At 40.4% G+C, this 25,231-nt stretch overlaps 1 protein-coding gene across 6 annotated transcripts in view; it reads right to left on the bottom strand.

Annotated features, from left to right (window-relative positions):
• The window catches only part of rap1gap2a (RAP1 GTPase activating protein 2a), a 96,975-nt gene that overhangs the window by 31,123 nt on the left and 40,621 nt on the right, over positions 1 to 25,231 (bottom strand). Inside the window, exon 1 of one of the 6 annotated variants that reach the window (XM_014339168.2) lies at positions 7,714 to 8,570. The exons of the other annotated variants lie outside the window; for them this stretch is intronic. Coding sequence (XP_014194654.1) covers positions 7,714 to 7,841 — 128 coding nt within the window. The 5' untranslated portion in view covers positions 7,842 to 8,570. Of the gene's footprint in view, positions 1 to 7,713; positions 8,571 to 25,231 lie in introns of those variants that run through there. 6 annotated transcript variants of the gene reach the window in all.

Here is a 25,231-nt window from a genome sequence, read left to right as displayed (position 1 = left end):
ACCAGGTAATATTTTTCAAATTTGCTTTCGTCCAACTTTGTTGAGCTCCTACAGTAACTGTAACCTCAATTTCCTGTTCTTAGCTGACAGGAGTCCCATCCACTGTGGTCTTCTGCTGCTGTAGCTCATCTGCTTCGAGGTTCAGCATGTTATTATGCAGAGATTCAGAAAAGATGCTCTTCTGCATACCTTAGTTGTAATGAGTGGTTATCTCAATTGCTGTTTCCCCCCTATGAGTATGGAGCAGGCCATTCTCCTCTGAACACGTCTATATACTTAAATAGACTGAGTTGCTGCCCCGTGATTGGATGATCAGGTATGGGTTTATCTAGAAAAGTAGTCAGGGAGTGTAAGGGCTAATAGTAGCTGCCATGTAGAAATTTCAGTGAGCAAAATTGGTAACTGTCTAAATGGGCATTGTCTAAACTGTCAACTGTCTAAAAAACATTTTTTGTTTTTTTAAGGGAGTAATCCTACTTTATTATTGTATACTTTATAAGTGTTGCACAAAAAGAGGAAGCTTGCCAGGTGGAGCAACAGGAAATACAGGAGTTTTGGAAACATTTAATGTGACCTTTAGGCGTAAAAAATCCTTCTGCGTCATCTGGTTTTTGAGATGTCTTGTGTTTTGTGTAGGGGTATCTCTAATTTTCTTCTTCTGGCTTACTGGTTTGCAAACTGGGTTTTCACTGGGAAACCAGGAAGGTTTTTCATGTTGTTTGTAATCTGTTACCAACTGATAGCATTATTTATTTTGCTCTATCACAAAAATCTTCAACCACCACATGGCCCTGCAGGACACAGCTAGACTTGATGAGACAATACAGGATGCTTGTTAAACAGCAACATAACCATTTTAAAGTGTATCATGCTCTTCAAAGAGACACAGCTCTTAAGTTAGTTTTTGCTGTCCATATCAAGGACCCTCAAACAGAAGGATCCCGGCCACTCAGCAGTGTTTGATGAGATTTTCTCTTAAGGGACAACAAGTGTTGAGATACTTCAAATCAAATTAAACCTTCTGAGTCCAAAGGGAAATACAAGGGTTTAATACACCGAAACAAGTCGTACATCTGGGATAATCACAGAAAACTGCAAGACCATAACAAATTATTAAAAACAGTGGCGATGGCAACAGAAGCAACGGCAATAAAACCATTTTAAAACACAAATCTGGCACATGTGAAACCTCCTAGACTTAGAGGTCAGGAGGTAAATGTATATGAAAATGTTTAAAATGTTCGTGCTCATCCTGAAAATGACACCCCTACCCCCTCCCAGCTTCTCTCGAGAATGAATCTGAAGGAAAGACTTTCATGGTTAATTTATGGACCTACTTGTTCTAAGTGTCCTTGACTGACCCTACCTACTGCCTTTTATTATGCTAAAAAACAGTCTGGTCTTGGCTGTCCCTGTAAAGAAGTACACGTCAAACCGTTGAAGGATAAAAGAATGAAGGGTTGCTGTTTGAGAAACCTTGGTGATCTTAAACAATTCCTTCCAACACCAAGGCCTAAGTATAGTGACTGTTTCAGCTGCTTCGCAGAAGACAGCTGAGTGGAATCAGTACTCGTGTCCTTACTTTCTGCAAGATTGGACAGAATGTAGAACTTGTTGCACCACGACACAAAATCCTCCTCCACAGACCGGCAATCTTATTCCACCCAGTCCTTGTGGGCTGACTAATAACCGACTCATCAGCACATTTTGTTGTGTGTCTGTCCTCATCATTCCTGTGACAGTTGTTATTATAAATAATATATGTAAGGTGAGAAAAACCTTGTGAGGATCTGTAAAGAGACTGGATTTTTGAGGGAGAGTGTTTCCAGCCACTCTGATATGCTGGCTGAATCAACAGTTTAAACTAGAAGGAATCTGAGATACAGATGAAGGTTTATGAGGAATGATAAGACTAGAGTAATGATTGACTAGGCTTTTATTGTTGAATTTCTCTCAGTTGTTTAAGACCCTGTGCAGATTAGATGGTTATCCATACCTGTTGTTTAAGGAGCTTACTAGCCTGACATTTTGACATGAGAACGATCCAACTGGGGCTGAATTGTCATTTTTAATAATTGTGTTGGAATCAATGTGCATGTATTACCCTTTTCGTAGACAAAGGAGTAGCCTGACATTTTGAGAAGTATGCGTATTTGCTTTCTTGTTTAGAATCAGATGAAAATATTAATAGTACAATATAACTTTGTGCAGAAGACTAAACAGGAAACTGCAGCTTTTTGGCATAACTTTCCAAGGGAGGTGGAAACAAACAGGAAACTACAAGCTTGGCATCAAAATCTACCAAAAACAACATTAATTCTCACATATTAAAAACTGTATATTACTAATGTACATAAAATCAAAGGCAACCCTCTAACTTCTCTGGATTTTAAGGGAAAGGATCAGTTGACAAAGAGCGAGCGAGTGAATTCGACAAAGTCGAGAGCTGACCGCAGCTCGCGGCCCTTGCTGTCGAGGTAGGGCTTCATGTGTGACAGACAGTAGTCTGCCTGCTCTTTAGTCAGGTTCTGGTAGAGCTCCTCTTTAGTGACGTAGGGTTTGTTTTCAGCGCTGAGGGCTCGGAAGGCGCTCTCGATCACCTCACTAGACTTGACGTTCTCAGCGAATTCACAGCAAATTCAAAAGTGTTAAATGTTTTGGTGTTAGCAGACTTCACGCAAAAGTAGGGTTAATTTTACTCAAAGTAGAGTCAGACTATTTTAATGTAACTCTGAAAATAATATTAGTTAAAATCAAGTGTTAAAAATTAGTGTTTCGATATCAACTCTGGAGGTGTTACAATGGAAATGTTAACTCTTGACCCCCTAAAGGGGTTATGACACTTATAGTGTAAATTCACAGGCTCCGCCCCCAGCATCACAGGTTCCAACCAAAGCTGAAGCAAAGCCATTTCAGAGCATGTTGCTCTCCAGAGTTGTTTGCCACACTTGGTAAGTCATTTTTTTCTGAGATTGTTTTAGTCATTATTATTAGCTTTTTACTTCTGTGGCTCCTTTGAGTTGAGACAAAAGTGTGTAAGGCATTAGCCACGTTGCTCGGAGATAGCATCTGTTTTAGCTCGCTGGAATTTATTGTTTGCGGGCAAATACTATAGCCTTAAAAAAAAGCTTGCATATGAATATTCAGTCCAATTTTTTGCTAACTCAAATACACCTAAAACAATTTTAAGTCTGTGAACTGTTGGCATAAAATTATGGCGCTACATGAAGCCTGAAAACTATCTAGCAAACGGCAGTAGCAGATGTGCTGACTGGGTTCTAGGCTAACATTTAAATCCCTTCAGAGTTTTGAGCATATGATTTAGGTAAAAATTAAAAAGACAGGTTTTAAATTTATTTCGGCATTAACTGTTGTCTGTGTTCTTCAGTTGTTTAAGCGAGCACCATTTTAACAAACGTGTTCTGGGTAGAATATTGGGTTTAAATATGGGCAATGGATTCGTATCTAGGATTGTATTTTGGGAAAATACTTTACACAAGTTAGGCTCAAAATTATTCTTTTTTTTACAGTGTTGCAATTGTTTACCAGACTATTTGTGCAATTAAATACTGCATAACTCATTTAAATTTTGAATTTCCACCTGCTTGCAGAGGTGGAATATGGGGAAGTGCAGGAGTATTTTAAAGTTAAACAAAGTGATGAATGGAGGACGTGCATATTGTATTGAAGAAAAGAGCATGCTGTTATTTGCTTTGACCAGCTTACCTACGTCAGACCCTTTGATAAACAATATTCTAATGAAAGCGAGAGCATGTACATTGTTCCATATTGTTACATGTTTTAGAAAATGTTTTGAAATTGTGGTGCACAGTTCAAAAATAAATGTTTTTCAGAAAAACATTGCCTCTTTTTAATAAATGTTTGTTTCCCAAGGAATTTCTAAAAGTTCAGAAAAGTAAAAATTACAATTTTTAGAATGATTAGAAAATAACTCATATATAGTTAAAATAAAATACTCTATCAGAGTTGATATATAAACTCTTAACACTTAGTGTTAATAAGTGTTACATTGTCAGCTTTAGACAGATTCAGTATTTAACACTAAATCAGAGTTAACTCTCCAAAAAGAGTTAAATTAAAACGCTCTGGTGTGGACCCATATAGACACTTTAATAGTGTTGAAATCAAATCTGACAGTGTTAATTTGCTGGATTTGCTGTGTATGATAACAACTGAGGTTCATATTTATTTGTCACTTATGACAGCGCAGTCTATCTTGTATCCTCAGTCCAACTGTTAGTGTAGTACAGTATGTCAAAATCAATGATACCTGTACACTATATAAACAACACGATACACATTACTCCTATAGGAACTGCTTGACCATGCAAATCCATACATGAAGCTCCTGGTACACAGTTTTTCTGCTGATGTTAATGCTAGAGAAAGTTTGGAGCTCTGCAGTTAGTCAATCAGCAGAGCATTGCAGACTTTTAGGTACTCGGTGAACCCGCAGTGTAACTTTACATGTTCTGGCATTTCATGACAGAGTTGCTGTTGTTCCCAGACGTCACCTTTGTAATAATACTAAGAGTATTATTAGATATGTATGTAAGCATATTTAAGTATATTTCTGAAAACCGCTTTTAACCACTTCCAGTTGATTGTGGAATATGTAGAGTAGGAGGAAAGACATTTCATTAAAATACTTATTTGTAAAAGCAGGCCACATAGCTAAGAGTGTGATTGTACACACCTGTGGCAGTGGGACTACAAACGCTTGAATTGAAAGATTAAGAGGTGTGGCCCAATACATTTAACCATACATTTTTCCCACAGTAATAATGATTTTACAGGTAACAACTTTTAAGAGACTTGCTCTAATTTACTTACAGATGAAAATAAAACAGATTTGCCAGATAAAGTGTTAATAAAGAAGCACAAATGACAGGAAGATGCTAAGGTTACTGTGATGAGTCAGGCTAACCTTGTAAACTGAAATATGCAAGAGAATTTTTAACATCCTTGAAAGATTTGAATAGTAGATGCAAAATAAAGTTTTCCTTTGCACCTTTAGAAAACCCCAAGAGAAAAATATCTGCATGAAAGACATACTTGTAGTTATAGACAGTAGTAATCATTGATTATCAGTGAATAAATTATACACAGTGAACCTCTGCATGCATTTTTAATCATCAGAAAAAGCATTTTGAGTAAATATATCGACATATAGACAGGCACAGTGCATATATTTTCAATTGTGTTATTTAAAACTTTTGATCTTAGAGGGGGCAACACAGTTTGAACAGGAAGCCGCATACTGTGATTATGGATTAGGCCTAAATAAGCACTCTAGCATCACGCATGATGCTGTTGCTCATACTAACACACACACACAGATAACACACGAACAGACTGGAGCACTGGGGAAATTTCACCAGAACTGCACATCAGTTTGTATAAGTGTTTTCAATAGCTTGAATGATGCATATGAGGGTTCACATACAATGGGACGGACAGTGCGTACACAAACATGTACACACAAATACAAAGCAGGTGTGCAGCTAGAGCTAAATGAGCTGTAAAGGACATTAATGTATCGCCAGTAAAATAAATATTCAGATACAAGCAGCAGAACTCATGCTGTTCAGCTTAATGGGGACCAAGTACAGAGAATGACTCTATAAGAGCAGAAATAAAGAAATGCTTTGGAGACAGGCATAGAGCACAAGCTCTTTTCATATGTGTTGTATTAATGAAAATTAGAAAACTGGATCAAATATATATATGTACTTTTAATTCTTTGCTAAAGAGTGAAGCAGTGTAAATGTAAAAAATCCCCAATAAGTTACTCTTTTCCAGCAGCCTAAGCAATCTCACCTATTATTATGTAGTTAGAAAAGTTCAGCTCTAATAACAGTAATCAGTCACCTTTTTTATATTTTCACTTTTCCTTGTATTAATAGTTAGAACATCCTTGCTTTAAGGCCACTGAAATTACAATGGCTCAAGTACAGCTGAGAGAAATAGTAGTATGAGAAGTCTGAATGGATGCAATCATGCACGTAATAACCAACACTTGGAATAAGACACCTTAAAAATTGTTGGCAATTGTGCCTAGATCATTATGTGACACAGTCACAGTAATGGAAGTACTAGCAGTGGGACTGTGTTGTGGCTTGCGGCTATTTCCACTGTCCAGATATGGTTTTACTGTTTTCATTTGGCTAAAGGGCAAAAAAAACAAAACAACACAGAATCAAAATCATAAATCATTTTGGAAGCACATGAGAAATGTGCAAAAACAAATGAAAACAAAAGTGTATTTGTGCGCTTGCCTGTGTATATCTGTGTAACAGTGCAGGCAATCATTACTCCAGGCATGGCTGGACTGATCAATGAAAGATCCCTTGGGGCAAAAATATAACTGTTGGAGTCATTGTGTATAGGAACCCCACCACTTATCATATCATTATTAGATAATAGTCTAGATAACATTACAATTTCTGTGTCCAGGAAGTCTGAGGCCAGATTTGCATTTTTGCTAATCCAGTCTTGCTGCTCAGAGTTAATTTTATACTTAATGTTAAACTAAATTACAGTGAGTGAGAGAGAGCGGGAGAGAGAGGTCACATAAACTTTTGAAGCATTTGCAGAGTACAGTCTATTTTAATACAGCCTATTTTGGGCCAGACCATTACAACAAAATAGCAAAGTGCATCTTGTGCTGCATATCTGATCTTTACACACACACACACACACACACACACACACACACACACACACACACACACACACACACACACACACACACACACACCTTGCACCAAGACAATATTGAACAGGCGAACTCCAATCTCCAGCCATCTCTTCAGATTCCAGTTAAACTGCGGGAGCACGGCTGCTGATGTTAGCTCCCCTCTGCCGGGGTGGGGGCGGTCTCGACCCAGACAACCTCAAACACTTTTTGTTAGCAGGTAGAACATTCTCAGGGGTCTTATTGACTGCACTCAACCGAGGTAGTGTTAGCAGTAAGATGATCAGTCTTCAACACAGCATGTGGGGAAACCCCCTCCACACACATGGGGATGCTTTTGGATGGGCGTTTTTTTAAGGAAGCAGGGTTTCAAAAGCCTTTCTTAAAGGAAAGCATGAAATTGTGGTGCAGCTTACCTACTGAACTCCTCAGCCTGTCAGCCTAAAAATGTGTGCCTATGCTCCCCCCATGCTAAAGCATTGAGACAGATATATAACAGACATCAACAAGTGCACACTAATGCTTGTGTGTGTACAGCAGTAACTCTTAAGGTCTGGATATAGAGAGTCTTTCTATATCCAGACCTCAACCTCCTTTTGTCCATGTTCCTCTCCCTTTGCAGGGAAGCTTTTATTCTCAGAGCCCCTCTTGAAAAGCACTCCGAGCACACCTCCGTTCACCTAAACTCCTCACAACCTTTCTCTCTCCTTACCGTCATTCAAACTGACCCAGATACAAGTGTGAGCACAGTCAACAAGACGCTAAAAACACACTCACACGCAAGGACACACTTGACAAAATGAACCTATAATAAAACTGCACTCAACCATACAGAGCTCAAAGTGCCCTGTGGCTCTGGAATAACAAAGACATTACAGACTTAATAAAGTTTTCCCACACAAACCCAGCTTGACACTGCACTGCGGACTGCCCGCCTGTCCACAGAATTACCTACCCAGCACGCCACCCTTGCTTAATGTACAAACTTCACCCACCCTTCGCTTTCCTCTCTCTCCCGCTCCTTCTCCTTGACTTTGCGAGACTTGTGAAGGAGTCCGATGAGGATCACGGCGGCCCGGATGCCAGCTTTTTTGTTGTGAAGCCGTCCTCCGGTCTGAGACATGCCGGACGTTTCTGGTGGTGCCAGCAGGGGTTCGGGTGATAGCTGGTCCAAGGTCAGGCTGCCTTCAGGCTTCCTGGCGTGCAGGACCTGCTTGGTGGTGGCTTTGCGGGGATCCAGTTTGATCAATGGATGCGACAGCCTCTTCTGTATGATGTCCGGCTTGCGGACAGAAGGTGAGTCTCCAAAATGAGAACCTGTTTGAATTCTGGCCTCTGTCTCGGCAGTGAGACCTTCTGCTGGGAGTCTGGACCAGTAATCCCAAAGTTAAAGAATCTGGCAGCCTGTCAAGTCTGATGAAACCTCAGCTGTTCTTCTTCAGCAAATGTTTTTTTGTAATCCCAAAGGTCCAGAGTGGCACTGCCGGACTCCAGCTCAAGGTGAACTCCTATCTGCATTCCCTGCTCCTGCAGTGAATCTGTACATCACAGCTCCATAGCACACTGTGGTCGCTGGTGATAGGATGAAGACTTGCAGGCTCACGGACACGCTCACTGTAGCACCGCATCTCCCCGTCTGCCTACCTCTACCTTCCCACCTCTCCCTTCTTTCTCTAACGTGCTCTTCTTCTTCTCCTTCTCTGTCTGCTGCTCCTCTGCTCCCTCCTTCCTGTCATCCAGGCCCCACCTTCCACAATCTGATAGGCTGGGGAACACAAGGTACCGCCTTCTCTCCTCCTTTTCCTCCTCCTCCTCCACTGTATTCCTCTCTCTATCGCTCCCTGTCCTTGTTTCTACCTTGTTAATAATTTTATATCAATCTTCCTGACCTTGTCCTATTTTGTGCTTGATTTTATGATTTCCTTTCTAGACACAGGCATGTACTCCCACAGCCACGCACCCACCCCTGAGTACACACTCAGTCACTAACTCTTTGTCTCAGTGTGAAATCTCAATTCAAACAGCCTTATCATCCTATTGCCTGCTGTGCTGTTGCCAAGGGCATCCAAATTGAAATGTAGTCTCAAGAAAATGAAGGGGAGATTCATTGAGACCTCATGAAAGAAAAAAAGGGCAATTTTAAGAAATTCTACATGCTTTTTTCCCCTTGCACTCATGTGGAAATACATAACACATATTTTTCACACTGCATTTCTTGTTCTTTGCCTCCAGTTAAGCTTTTCTGCTATCTATTTTCTCCAATACACCTCTTGGAGAACTAAAAAACTGCACGCTCGCCTGCCATCCTTCCAGTGAACACTTACTCCGCTGTTCTCCCCGGCTTTAGCCAGAGCCAGTTCCCTCTCAGTTGTCTCACTTCAGTAAACACCACCAAATCAGTCATCTTCCCAGAATATATCGATCCAAAATGTTCCCTTTCCATCTTTGGCCACCTGTTCTTCTTCCTCTATGAACTAACGAGCTGACTGACAGCGAGTGAGTGAATGTTTGAGTAGCTGCATCACTTTCAGTAGCTTATTAATTCCTTTTCATAAGGACGTTTTTTACCTGTTTTACTTCCTTGAACTTTGCTGGTTAATCGCTCTCCCTTTAGTTCCATCATTCATGACTGTGTTTAGACACAAATCTAAAAGCAGAGATGTGAAAGCAGGAGTATTTTAAGTTGAAGTGAAACAACAAATATAAGGAAATAATGAGGTAATTACGTTTTCTGTTTTCATTCCTCAAAACAAATACTGTGGGCTTAATGGCACAGTCACGTGTTCACACAGCAGCGTAGATAAAACTTTGTAGACAGACAAGGACGTAGGCACACAAGCCGCAGCCTGATGCAGCAGAAAAACAATTCATACTGCACATCTGCTGCAGCATGTCTGGGTCAGAGTGGCGATAATATTAAAAAGATGAATGTTGTTGTGTAGCTGAAACAGACTGTCCCAGGCTCCTCTTACACAGAGGCAATTAGAGAAATGCAAGAAACAAAGAAGAAAAAAGCAAAGAGGTTTGAGCAGATAAGATGCTTCAGTAATTGTTTGACATCAGCCAGGGAATAGCAGCAATAAACACGGCAGTTAAACTGAAGCCCTCCCCTCAGCCCCTTTTCTCTTCATACATTGCTTTTCCTGTGTGTGTGTTTGTGAGAGGGAGATCAGTGCCATAGCAACCAGACAGCTGCCAGAGGACCTGCCCGAAGGACCCCTGAGGCCGCAGCCCCCCCACCCCTTCACACCCATCCGAGGAAAGACCGGGTAGATTTGATTTGATTTGAGTTAAGGTCATTTCAGAAATTTGCTGCCAAAAACCGTAGTTCAGCGCTTTTGATTGACACAATCTGTGATCATGACTCCAATGCACAAAGACACCTGAGGATTTTCCCAGCTCCCATGTGGTGCCGCACAAACAAGCCCACACCTCAACCGGACTGTCAAACATCCCCGAGAGACACACTGTTAAAAACACATGCGGTACATGCGCACATACATGTAGGCGCTCGGCCTTTTCCCTATTGTGCGTCATCAAGAAGAGGAAATGAGACACCTGTATCTATTCACTTACAAACACACACACCCGCTATCGCACCCTTTCAGCCCCGTTTTCTTCCTTTTGTCGAGCACACACGCCCTCATCCACAGGTGCGACATTGTTCCCGAGCCATACGCTGAGGTATAACTGCCATTCTCTGAGCGTGAGGGTGGATAGTTTGTGTTTTAACTCTGTGTTTCCAGCAGCAACTCATTATGACATTAATTGTTTTTGATTTTCCTTTTACTATTCCGAATGGTATGTGTTTCTTGCAAGGCAATAACCACGATCATCACAGTTTGGAAAATAATTTTGTTGAGTATCTTTTTTTGTTTGTTTGTTTTGTTTAAAGAGGCATCCAGCCGTTTCTGAAAGCCAATAGCTACTGTACAACTTCTTGAATGGCCATTTGAGACTTGCATTAAAATCAAGTGCCTCCCCACTAGCTCCAATGCTAGAATGCTCCTTTTTACAGCAGAGATAAAGATGGTTACACCCTTTTAAAAAATGTATATATAAATATATATACGTAAACGTGACTTAAAACTTGCACTCTATCTGAATGCCACCAGGTGGCGATAGCTATGGCGGCAAAAAGAGTTGCCGTTCAAAAGAAGTCTTGATCTTGATCTCTCTCACACATACCTTATTACAGTGGTTCCCTAACTTATTTTGCTAGGCCCCCCTTTGTTTCGCCCCCCACCACCTAAACAGCCCCCCAGTTTATTTCACACCTCAATCACTTAGTAAACAATTAAGCAGATACAAGTACATTGCAATAAATTACAGGTAGTAATAAAATACACTACTAACTCTTTTACGCTACGTGCACACCTACATGGGTATTTTTGAAAACGCAGCTGTTTCTATGCGTTTGGGCCTTTTGTCCACATGTAAACGGAGTTTTGAATCACTGGAAACTCCTTTTTTGCATTTACGTGTGGACAAAGAATACAGAGTTCATCAAAGGTTTGTACCTTTTTTATGTCACACTGTGCGCCACGTTATTGTTTACATGAGATGAATTGCAGAATGGCAGATAGAGACAAAATACTGTTAATCTGACTATCTTCAGGTTTTACATGCTTACATACATGCAGGCAGCTACTGTCCCTCCATTTACAAAGGCAGAGGCGTCACGGTGTGATTATTTTACGTGTAGTTGTTTTTTTCATGTAATAATATTCAACATTGCTATCAATACATTTAAAAAAAATGCTTCTCTGTGCAAAATGGGTTCAAAGACATAAACAACTGTGGGATACTGTTTGTCCGTGATTTGAACCGAGTGAACAAATTGTGGCAGGATCAGCCTGATATTATTTGCATCCCACTGTGGGCGACCATGGAACAGGGGGTTGGGAAGCGCATCTGTAACGGGAAGGTCACCGGTTCGATCCCCGGCCTCTCTGTCCTGGTCGTTGTGTCCTTGGGCAAGACACTTTACTCTACCGCCTACTGGTGTTGGCCAGAGGGGCCGATGGCGCAATATGGCAGCCTCGCTTCTGTCAGTCCGCCCCAGAGCAGCTGTGGCTACAACTGTAGCTTGCCTCCACCAGTGTGTGAATGCGAGAGTGAATGAATAGTGGAATTATATTTAAAATAGTGGAAGCGCTTTGGGTGTCTTGAAAAGCGCTATATAAATCTAATTCATTATTATTACTGTAACTTTACTGTTTAAAGAGCTAACGTCTCCAAAATGTTCAAAATCAAGAATGTGTAATACTGTTTGTCAGTGACTTGGAGAGCCCAGCACGTGCTCTTGATGCAGGGAAAACCAATTATGCAGGGGAGACCTACCTTGGCACTTGTGCAGGTGAAGTCAAAGGGAAGATGCTTCACCATATTTTCTAGTATTTGGCTTGGAAGGAAGTTGGTTTGGAAACATATTTGGCAATGCTTCATCTCCTGCTTTGCGTTTGTGTGGCAGCCCTGTCAATAACCTGTCCATTATGCTAGCAGCGTTCTTTTTTTTTCTTTTCATACCACGCCGCCCCTGCAATGGCTTTGCACCCCCCCTATGGGGCGGGCCCCACACTTTGGAAACTCTGCCTTATGGCTTCATGGACTCAGTCACTGACTGTGAGTCACACTGAATAAAAAAAATATTAAGTCTGTTTTGTAAATCGTTGTCATACCATGTTCAAAAACAGAGGATTATCTGTGGCACAAAACCGGCTAACATGTTGTCAATCATAAGTCATTAGCCAATGAGTATGCGGTTTCACAGTCAGACCCGCCCCTCCATTCCACATTCAGTTCTTGGCAAACGAGATGGGAGAAATGCTCTTCTTGTCACAGTAGCCTATCTTTTATACTTACATTATCTGTATACACTGACAGTATATACAGTTTACATATCTTTCATGGGCAGTTCATTCAGTTAACCGTTTCTGTATCAAACCTAATGTGTTTTGCTCCTTCTCCCCACAATAAATGAAATTCTTATTCCCTTTTAGGGGCACAAGAAAATTGTCATAAAATCAACAAATTTTAATTTTGGATGTAAAACAGAAGCCTTGTTGGGGCTCTGCAATGAAACAACATGATGGTTTTGAAACAGCACAAGAAAATCAATGTAAACATCTACATGTAAAGTTACAAACCCTTGCTCTGGGTGTTTGCTTACTACACACCCAGAAACTTGCACACATTGCGTGCGTCTCTTAATGGTGCCAGGCAGCCTTTCCTGTCACTTCACAGCTCCTCAAGTGTCCCACAGACAAACAGATGCCAGTCCAGCAACGTCATCTCACTTTGCTGCTCATTCTATTGCAGGACACACACACATACAAACACACACTCAACTCTAAAATGCCTTTTGTAATAAACAAAACTATACCGTGGCAGCTCGTCTAATAGGCTGCACCCACAAGGCCAACTGCGCACGTACACACACTTAAAACAAAATGCTTGACCCAACTAGAAGGTTACTGCAGAAAATGACCTTCACAGCTGCTGAGTAACTAGTTTATCCACCCACACCAACACACACACACAGACACACACAGATGTTGTTTTCTCCCTCTACTTTCCTTTTCAGTTAAATCCCCTGTTCCAACACGCTCTGTTCCACACCATATTGGTATATCACTTTTTGCTGTCCATATCATGTATGTCATGCATGAAATAGTATCTTGGCAGATTCAGCTCCACCATGTAGTGACTCCTGCCTGTCTGGGCCAGGCAGAGGTGTCTGCTGTTTATGAAGAAACGCCGGAGCTGAAATGGAAATGCCAAACGTGCCATAAATAAGAGCTTAACTCTGGGATGTCTGTCACGTTGTCATATAAGTGAAATGAGGAGCCCTTAGAGTAAATCCAGAGAAACGCCGTGACTCACTATCTTTAAGGTCATCCACAACCTCATGTAGAGAAAATATGGAGAATTTATTTGATGGGATTTTAAAAAAAGATGCCAGCTCTGATTATGCTGCGTATTTCAGAGATAAGCGGATAGATCCAGGTTCTACAACGACTGTCAAACCCTTTCACAAAGCAAAGCAGGGTGTTGAGCATTTATATATAGTAGTTAAGGCTTTTTAAGCTGCTTTGATTGCTATTGAATGTGTCTTTGTATTGCCAAGCATCACCATAATTCCCACAAAAGCCGAGAGCTGAGGCATGTTTTCACTTCTGTCCGTTTCCCAATCAAACTTTTGTGAAACTTAAGATAAGATAAGATAACCTTTATTAGTCCCACACGTGGGAAATTTGTTTTGTCACAGCAGGAAGTGGACAGTGCAAAAGTTATGAGGCAAAAATTAGGATACAATAAGAATAAATAAAGTACACAACTGTACAGAATAGAATAAAATACTATATACAATAAGATAAAAATAGAATACAAATACAAATACTATATACAACTGAGTAAAAATACAACAATGACAGAAAGGATTATTGCATATGTATGGATGTGTGTGCTTGATCAGTTAAAGTCTTTATTATGGAGTCTGACAGCAGTGGGGAGGAAAGACCTGCGAAATCTCTCCGTCCGGAGAGATTTGGCGGAAAGGCAAAGCGCGGAGACAAAATAAAGGGTTGGCCTTGCTGAAAGGAACTCTTCTTTTAATGTGGTGGTGTCGTTTTACTGACGCTCAGATTCGCTGTAATGAAATTAAACAAAGATTTTTTTCAGTCTGAGCCCGTGCCTGCTTGGGTTTCTTCCATGTGCCCTGGTTTCTTTCCACAGCCCAAAGACAGGTTAATTGGTGACTCTATATATACACATACTAATGACCTGTCCAAAATGTGTTCCCTGCTTTCTGACCTGTGTCAGCTGGGACTGGCTCCAGCCCCCTATTTGGGTAAGTGGGCACAGCTAATGGATGCATCTGCTCTGCATGTATTGTCTGGTTTCATTTATCAACTGCTTGATCTAATTTTTCTGTCCTACAATTTCCTCTTTTTTTAATTTTTAAATTTTATTTTAGTGCCCCCAAATTTTCACTGAGTCCGTTTTCATGCAGGAGGTGCTGGTGGTCTGAAGCCTGCTCCCCCCATTTTTGTCACTGTTTAGGGGACTTCTCGCCTTAGCAACAGCACCGCTTCTCTTCCTGTAGCTCTCATCTCTTCAGTATCTATCACACTATCACTCTCCCTCTTGTTGGTGTTATTTTCCATTAACCCTTTTTTTTCTTCCTTTTTTTCCTTCCACACAAATCCCTCTTTCCCCTCCCCCTTCCCTCACTCCCATTTCTTTTACTGAACTATCCTGCACAGTAAACTTTAATCGATTTTAATATTATAGTTACCAACTCTAATAAAGAAATATTTGGAGAATTCAAGAATTGAAATCTATTTAAACCTTTAAACTGATAACACTGCACACATACGCACACACACACACACACACACACTTCTTAAAAAGCACATTCCATTTTACAGTAAATAATTAAAATGTGGTCATTGCAGCAGGATAAATGATCACTGGTGATGTTCACTTTAGATAATCAGTAATCTGTAACCGATTTCCTGCATCATCTCAGAATCTAAGTCTCTCATTCATGGCTTTTAGTCACTGCTATTTAGTCTCACTTCATATCACACCTTCCTTTTATCTCCTCTCTGCGTGTGTGCGCTCCCTCATGATAATGCTTTCCACAATTCAGTATTTGGACCAAAGATTTTTTTTTTTTATATCAAGGAACTAGAGTGCACTATTATTATGGTGACATATGCCGATGGAAACAGAACTGTGCACACAAGTTACGGACATGACATAACATTTGAATACAAATAGATGAACACAAATCTTAAAGCAGGCTTTTTTCTTATTAGACGACAGGACAGCATCAGCAAAATATTTTGTTTGTTCATTCCCCCCTGGAGAAATTGTACTGAGGGCAGCATAAGGGTAAACTGTTGCCTCACAGCAAAAAGAAGTGAAGATCTGAAAGCACTGGGCAGCTGGGGCCCTCTCTGTGTGCAGTTTTCATATTTTTCCTTTGCTTGAATGGGTTCCATCCAGCATGCATTTTAGCTTAATTGCTGACTTTAAACTGGCTTTAGGTGTGAATTTGAGTGTGATTGGTTGTTTCTCTGTGTTAGCCCTGCAATAGACTGGCAACAGGTTCAGGGTGTAGCCCATCTCTGACTCAGTGACATCTAGGGTATGCTCCAGAGAGGTCTAATGCACTACAACTTAAGAAAATACCAGCAACAAAAAAACTGCAAAAGCACACAAAACACAAGCAAAATGAAAAAGAAAAAACACAACAACCCCCAATTAAAATAATCAGAGGATTCTTCAATGTTGTGAGAGAGAAAAAGATGCTAGGTAATGTGTGTTTTGTTGTGTGCTCTTGGAAGCTTTTTCTAATTGCAGTGTATTTGAACGCCCATTGTACTCCAGCTGCCCGTGCACCTTATTGAATAATAAATTAATAAAAAGGATGGAGGACAAAATCATTCCACTTAGCTCCGCTGCGTGAAACATGGCTGAATCCCTGGTGTCATTTCACTGGTGACAACTGTTAACATTGCATCAAGATTATTACAAGAGAGGAATCAAATTAATTTATATTTGTTCTTTTAAATAACAAAAACTAATATTGTTAGTATACGGCTGTGAACAGACATCCACAGTGACGTCTTCTCCACAGACCAGCATTACAGAGCCTGTTTTTTTAAGTTGTTTATGATTTAAAACATCTACTTCTGTTCCACGTGCAACTTAATGCATTGGACTGTTACAAGTTCCCTTTCTGGCCACAATGTCAGCCCTTCAACAAACTCAGGAATGCCATCACTCAATGTAAAAGCAGGTACGTCAGTAGGATAAAGTATTTGACCCAGACATATGAGGTCACAAGTTTGAAGCACCACTGATGTGTGTGAGTTTTTTTTTCATCTTTTCATTATTTTTAGCAAAAAACTTAAAAATATGACTTTAATGAATAATGAGAAAGTAGAAAACAATACATTATCTTGTGAGAAAGTGTAATGAGGGCATTTGAGATGTAACAGTTTTCAACTATGGCTAGACATGGAGAAAAGACCACCAGCTGGTGGTTATTTAACATCAAAATGCTTATTGGGATTCAATATTCTTTTCGTTCTTGTCTTCCAAACACCACCTGCTTTCACTCTATACCAACCAACAGTGCCCGACCCCACTGTTGGTCTGGCGAAGAGAAGCTAAAATAGTTTTAAAGGGACTGCAACAATACCCAATATACAATAAATAGGGGTGGGTATTGATAAGATTTTCACAATTCCGATTCCATTTTCGATTCTGTTTAACGATTCGATTCTTTATTGATTCCCTTCTTGATTCTTTTTAAAAAAGGAGAACACTAAGGTCGATTAGCTTAGAACTTTGTTTTATATCTTCTCTTTGAACAAGATAGAAATTTAGGAGTAACATGGCCTTACAAACCCAACAGTGAGATCTTAAGAGATCCAGCCTACGGCTCTTCAATGGGGTGTCACAGGGTCCCCAGGAAAAAATTTGTAAATGTAAAATAATAAAATAAATATTCTTCTGTAGCAATAACAAAGTATATAAATTATAAATTATTCAGTAGCAATTACACAAGAATATCCAGTAATGTCCCTGCCTACAATTAAACACATTCACTTACCGAAAATCGGGGCACCTGCTGTGGCAAATGGGTTCAAGCCTTTGACCACAAACTTGGTCACTGCTCGGTGACATTCGTCTATCCTGGCCTGAAAGGAGACGCTACCGGTAGACTGCAGCGAGAACTGCCAGCATCTGAGCCAGACTCTGTCTGTCTCTCTCATCATGGTCGCCTAAATGCACAGTAATGGCAGGTTTTGTAATAAGGCAGATCGCGCTAACATAATATGCACTGTTAGTTGATTATTTACCTGCCGCATTAACGGGAGGGGACGTGCAAACGTTACCGCTGCTGCTGGGTTGAGATTCACGAGTCCGGAGCGGAATTAAAAACACGACATTCATTTAAGGTTATCGCGTGTTTTGTGAGCAAATGTTTTTGCATATTCGTAGTGTTTCCTCCCTTAAATGAAATATCTACTTTGCAAGTATTGCAAGTTGCCCTGTTGTCATCCGTTCTCGTAAAGTATAATCAAACTTTTGAGCGTTTGAGCCGCCATGTTTCCTGCCAGGTAAATGACGCTCCGCAACGGAATGTTTGCATAAATGGCAAACAATTCCAAGAAATTGAAACACTGGGAACCGGTTCTCAACAAGAACCGGTTTTCGATACCCATCCCTAACAATAAATGAAGATTATTTTTAGCTGACCTCAATAGGTCCACTTGATTTGTGAAGGTGTTTCCAATAAACGTGCTCACAAAACAGTCAACTGATTTATAGAATTAGATTCCTCATTCTGTTCTGCTCACATATCATTTCTCACTGACACCGGGGTGCTTGCCGTCAGGTCATTGTCATCCTCTTGTATTTACTAAACAGCTAAAATTAGAAGCTCTAGTGTGGACTCTCAGTGTGAACTCACTGGAATGAAATTCTTAGTATTGCGATATCCTGACATTCAAACTGTCAACAAATCTCTTTAAATGACAAAATCTAACAATGACTAAATCTTAGTAACAAAAGTGCCCATTCAGTCAAGCCTATTTTTATCCCATTCTTCAGCTCCATTGTTGTTATAATCCGTTACACATGAATGAAGCACACCACAGCTATGTTCCATTATTATGATAAACACACACACTGTGCTGCTGCTGTAAAGATTTACTAAAGCTTAAATATGCATTAGTACTGCACTAAAAATAGTCCTTAATGAAAACACTTTTTATTCTATTTGATTAAAGTTTACTGAAAAGAACACCATGCATAACTGCTCATGACCTGTGCAGTCGGTTTGCAATCGAGTGGTCATGAATGTGCAACACCCTCACCCTTGCTTGGCTAACAATATCTCAGGATGCATGAGCATGCCTTCTTGTTTGCAATATTCCCCAATTATTTTAATGTATCTAATAAAATAGCAATATTTGGTGTCCTCCCATATGGAAAAGATATATAAATCTTATAAAGTTTGTATCTGTCTTGTGTGAAACTTGTATGAAAAGCATACAAGAGTGAAAACAGATATAAGATCCCTTGAAAAATTATATAAATGAAACTTATATGTTTTGGATACTTATTAAAACAATATATGAAAGTGACCACTTTCATGAGTAAATCATATAAGCCTTATATGATTCACTATATGAAGTAGGCCAAATCTGATGCAAGTGTTTTATACGTTTTTTTCTATTTCTTTTCCATATGGGCTTGTATGGATAAAATATTGCCACACAAAATGTTGAGAAACTTAAATCTGGGGAGCCTTCAAGCCACAGAACAGGAAAAAAAAAAGGAGACAGCAAGCTGACAGAGACGTTGTGTTTCTCTCAGCACGCTTGCCTTGCTCTGTCCAGTTAATTTGCTCCTTTTGTCTTGGGTTTCTGTTAATAAAATCTAAGTGTCTCTGTGTGGCTTTCGTATTTGTCTGGCAGCTGTAGCCTCTCATGCAAACTACCCATTTCCTCTGCAGGCAACATAAAATGAATCATCAACTGCTGATAAAGGATTTTCCCAGACCAGTTTGACAGCTGTTTCTAAACGTGAAAGCTTCATGAATCACTGTTGTGTCATATCAGCTACACAGCAGCGAAATAAACCACAGAACGTGTTGGATTATTACTTTAAGATAAGTTTACTACAGCCTGCTGTCTGTACTTCGCAGACGACGGAGCAGAGATGAGTTATTACTTCACACAGGGAGGGAAAATGCTGTTATCAAACACATAAATTAACAGTGTCACGCACAGACACAGACAGACGCAACCAAACGTGCACCCGCATACAGTGCTATACATGGCGTTAAGCAATGCAGAAAGCTCGAGTGGTTAATAAGACTTAAACTGGCAAATGGAAAGGCAAAGGAAAACAAGTGTCTTTTATAATGGGACACAAAACAGAAAATGTATGAAAGAGGCAATAAACTCCAACTCGGTGCTGGTGTTTACGACACTACAAGAAGAAATGAGAATTTTAACTAGACTATTATAAGTGAACTGAGCACTTATATCATGTTTTAAAACTGTAATATGTATATATAACAGAAAATTATATATGCAGGTTAATGAAATAGGCTGTATAAGATGGGCGTGGTCCTCTGTGCCACCACTGCCGATCACGAACACACTTTTTCCCTTTTTTATTAGGGCCCAAATAACACAGGGGTTTCAGACCGTCTTCGTTTATGTTCTGTCCAACCCTGATCAGATCAGTTGCTTGTTGTGTTCGTGGAGTTTTCATACGCCAGCAGTGACGCATCGCCCGTCACTTTGATTTATTCTTTGTTTCTCTCAGTAATGAAGAGTTATTTGTCCTAACATCTGGATAGCTCTTCAGCAGACCTTTGGTGCCCAGGTGCATACACGCACTCTGCATTTCAAGTGCTGTTCAAAGTGCACTTAACGCATGCATTAAAAGCTGTTTGGATGAAACAGTAGAACACAAGCCGACTGACGGGAGCAGGCATGGCAGCATGATGACTGTATCGCTCCACAAGCACATCATCATGTCACACAACCACACTGTACAGTCGCTACTGTGATTACCCTGCCCCTAGCTGACTCAGGCATGTGCAACTCTTACACGCTGTTATCACTGTACATGCCATTATCAGCTTAACACTCACCAAGAGTTCCAGCACGCACAATCTGTTTATGTTACTAAATCTATAACTGCTAATGTCAACTGATGATTTTTTTATTTTTGCGTTTTTGTTTTTGTTTTTAATTCCCAATTTAAGTTCAGATATTTAGAATGAATTATAGGTGCTTGGAAGCTTCACCAGAAGAGTTTAAAAATTAACTTATCAAAAAAGTGTTAAAATGCTGCAAGTTCTATTCAGAGATGAAGTGATTTGATTTTCGCTTTGTGAAGATCTCAAGGAAAAGCTTTGACTCCCATGCCTTTTAAGCAGTCTCCTTGCCTTTGAATCTCTTCAAAGACAAGAACTTCTGTTGTTCACAAAGGTGTTTTACATCCCACACAGATGTCTGCCAAGCAGTGGAAGGTGCAGACCGGAACCAAAATATGATGTTCATAAAAAGCCAGGGCCAAGTTTTATCCTTGTAGGTCTATTTCACCTTCTCTGCCCACAATTAACAGTATTTATGCCTTCTTCTCTTCCAGTCTTCTCTTCCTTTGCTCTGTTGTCTCGTTTCTTCACGTCTCAGTGGACTATATTAATACTCTGGCACAATTTCAGGGCGCACAGTATGAACCTGCTGACAGCTTCAACTGAATGAACCACAGTCTGCTCCCTAAAATACCATTACTAAGGGTTATCATTCTGTTTTGTCTTTTTTTTTTCCTTTGACCTCCATGCTTGGAAATTATATGCCCCAGTGACGCATAAACCTCTTCATAGAGCCTGCCTCATTTTTGTGAGGCAGGCTCTATGCCTCTATGCCATCTCTCATGCACAACAATGCATGAGAGATGGTGGAGAGCCAGCACGTGTGTGCTTCTTTGTGTGTGTGTGTGCACGTGTATTTGCAACTAGCCCACAGAGCTGGGGGCCTTGCTGAGTTGACCAAATAAGACACCATGTGTTTGTCACGGGGCGACAGATGGAGAAGGAGGAGAAAAGAGGGAGAGAGAAGGTGGAGATAGAAAGTCTACTGTATGATGGTCAGCGCATGCAAACACACACACACACACACACACACACACACACACACACACACACACACACACACACACACACACACACACACAAACCTCTAAAAACGGCAGAGAGAATATGAGATCATTGCTGTTAGCTGTTTTTACACTGTACAAGTTGTTGCTTTATATGTCTGTGCCAGACCGAGGCCAGTCAAACACCCATAACCGCAAAATGATGCAAATATCTAATTATATTGCTTTAAAAAATGTAAAACGTGGGGCATTACATTTTATGCTTCAATCAAGTGCTTTGCATGCTGTCTAACTGTGGAAGAACTGCATTTTATCCCAACTGGAGTTGGTGTAGCCATCTCGCGTTTTAGGTGAGTGATCAGGGAGGCAATGTGCAAGAAATAACTATGTCTTTCTGTGTTTAAATTTTGCTTTTATTTGTAGCCTGTTATGAACCTTTTACTGTGGAAAGGCCATTATCATATAATGTCTGGCCTGTAATATTTTGACTCATCCCTGCAGAAAGAAGTTCAAAGGGAAATGCATGAAGACTATGGTTTGAAATTCAGCATTGGTGATTAATACCCAAGTCACTATTTTATTAAAGCCCAACTGATCTTTAACACCAATGAAAATATTTGGTGAAGTAAAAACATGTTACGCCAATGTACTGTAAACATACAAAATCGGCCCACTAAACATTCAGATCTGACTCACTGGACATTTTCGGAGCAAGCAAAAGAGGACATAAATTTGAGACTTTTAACTTTAGTTTGATAGGTTTTACACCTTTTCCTACTGATAAAGATCTCTCCCATGGCAAATCATACAACACTAAAGTAGAATAAGTACTAGATAAACAAATAAATAGCAGAAAGTTCCTGTTTTTTTACCATCTACTTTAAAAATGAAGTGTATGAGTTTTACAGTGGGTTCACAGTAAAAAAGAACTTTTTTTATCATGTGGAAAAGCTAGATCTACTGTTGAAATGGCAATTTTTCCTTATATTAAAATATATCAGGGATTAATGTGTAGTTAAACTTCTTTACACTCACCGGCAGAGGAGATTCACTGCTCCAGACCACTTAAGACCATAATCAGCTGTATGTGACTAATGATACGTTTGACACCGCTGGACTAAACAGAGGCAGATTCCTTAACATTTGCTGTATGAAAGCCAATTATTTACCTGGTTACATTTTTTGGTGTGTTAAATATGTGTGTCGTCAGCAGTTGGACACTATGCAACATCATGACATAGTTGAAGGGTGATTTTTTGTAATGTAATTTAATGGCAGTTATAAATTACAATAACTGTAGATTGGCAAATGGCTAATATGAGCTGATAACGGCATGCAAATAATGTTAATTACACATATATATAACATTTCAGAGAAAGAAAGTCTGTATGCTTTACACATAAAGAAAGAATTTTCCGATCAGCAATCAACATGTAAATCTTTGGATTACGAGATTGCTGAGCAGAAGGTTATATACAATATTCCTACAGTATACACTGTTCCCATAATGTTCCCATGCTGATATCATTAGTGTTGTTACAATCTGTAATAGTACAGTACAGTACAGCAGTACCACAAAAGTGTACATAATAAATTGCTGTAGGCTCTATTTTAAAGTGTCTGCAAACAAAGCACAATGCAAAGGTCTTACTTATGGCATATTCTGCTAAAACAAAACAACACTCATTAACCGTAAGGTGTTTAAAGCAATAACTGCCGAAGCTTTCATCAAGTAACTGGAAAACATTACAGTTGCCCTATTTCAGTGGGAAATAGACTGAAGCAAAGGCAATTTGCAAGAAATTGTTGTGTTATTGCTTTAATTTAAGCTTGACTGCTCTCAGTGTACTGACTTGTTAGTTTTGCTGAATTCGAATGGGATGACTCAATCGTGTTTTGGTCCCATCCTGATTGTAATTTCATCTCAAACTGAACATTAATATGTGCAGCACACATGTCGACAAGACTGGTGACACACAGATACCCAGCACTGTTGTAAAGAGTGTTTCTACATTGCTGTTAATGACAGGATTGTTTGCACTGCGCAACTTTGTCAGAGGGTGATTGTCGACACACACAAACAGCAGTATACTTCCCCTGGCACCTACCTGTGGGAAATAAGGGTGATAAACTAAAGAGGAAATAGCGATAAAGCTGTCTTTGAGTGTGCGTATGTGTGTGTGCATGAGCGTGTGCGTGTGTGTCTTGTGTGAAAAAGTAGCAGCAGAACCTGTGAATAGTTCTGTGCGATTCAGAGCAGAATAAAGAAGAGAAGACATTTTCAAGGTCCCCCTACACACACACACACACACACACACAAACACACTTAGACACATATGCAATCATTCATACTGCAGGACAACAGCCCAGACAGCTATTTCAAACTGCCCTCTTGTCCCCACAGCGTCCAAAGTGGCAGCTGATGGATGATCCATCATGAGGACTATTGGTCTGGTCTGCAGATAGGCTGTGACACGGATAACCTAGCCAGAGCATGGACAGCATCATGGCTGGATTCTGTCAGCACCAGGCAGGAGAGGAGAATTTATACGGGATGAAGCAGCAAACCTGGGCTCCACTCTCGATTACTGTCATCCCCAAAGTGAAGGTGATCATACAGAGGCAAGAAAAATGTCACTGTTACACTCCGAGCAGAGCAGAATCCAAACCTGGCACATTATGTAATGGATAAAAGTGAAGTAGCATACTGAGGATTGAGGGTTATCCAGAAAAAAAGATCATGGCAGTAACGTCCGCTTTCAATTAAAATTTATTGTGGGATATTTATGTTAGGTTAATTGGTCATTCTAAATTGCCCATAGGTGTGAATGTGAGTGCAAATGGCTGTCTGTCTCTATGTGTTAGCCCTGCGATAGACTGACAACATGTCCAGGGTGTAGCCCACCTCTCGCCCTATGGTAGCTGGGATAGGCTCCAGCCCCCCTCCCACATAGCAAGCAGGTCTGGCCCGGATCAAGCTGGCACTGCTGGCTGACTTCTGGCATGATAAGACATATGCCATCCAGATATGGGCCAAGCCTGGCATAGATGGCACTGTCTATGTGATGGCATGCCATATCTGGCTCGATGGTAGTTTGATATATTTGACCCTGGTCCACAGAAAACAGGTCTGGCCCAGATCCGGCATCAAGCTGGCCCTTCTGACTGACCAGTGTCATGGCAGGGTGTATGGGCCAGGTCTGGCAATGATGGCATCATTTATGTTCATATTTTCCTATTTTAGTTAGAAGACCCAAATGCCATGTTGCAATACTATACTGCTATGGTAGCCAATGTTTCAAATACAGGTTTGACAGGTTTGTGAGTGTACACTTTATCCACTACCTAGTGATGGTTTACTCATCTTTGCCAGCAGGTGGCTGTAGCTCAGGAGGTGGAGCAGGTCACCTACTGATCGGAAGGTTAGTGGTTCGATCCCTGGCTCCTCCAGTCTGCATGTCAAGAGTGTGAATGTGTATGAATGTAGTTAGGGAGCACTCAGTTTAGAGAAAGTGTGTGAATGCGGCATGTTGTATAGAGCACTCTGAGTAATCTGGAAGAGTAGTAAAGTGTTATTTAAGAATCCGTCCATTCACTGTCTGAACAGAGTTTCGCCATGTTATTTTTGCACTATTATGTTCCGGCACATGTTGTTATTACATGGCTTGATTAAGGTACACATTAGGCTGACGTCTGGGGTCAGAGCTGAAACTGTTCTGGGCCAACACAGGGCCAGCAGTGTGTCTACAACTGGCCTATGGCTGCACACAACTTACACATGGCCCACATACTGCAAAAAATGACGGCCCT

Source organism: Haplochromis burtoni, unplaced genomic scaffold (assembly GCF_018398535.1).
Source record: "Haplochromis burtoni strain Fernald_Lab_line unplaced genomic scaffold, NCSU_Asbu1 Contig_270, whole genome shotgun sequence".
Lineage (NCBI taxonomy): Eukaryota > Metazoa > Chordata > Actinopteri > Cichliformes > Cichlidae > Haplochromis > Haplochromis burtoni.
This window is presented reverse-complemented; position numbering and strand designations above follow the sequence as displayed.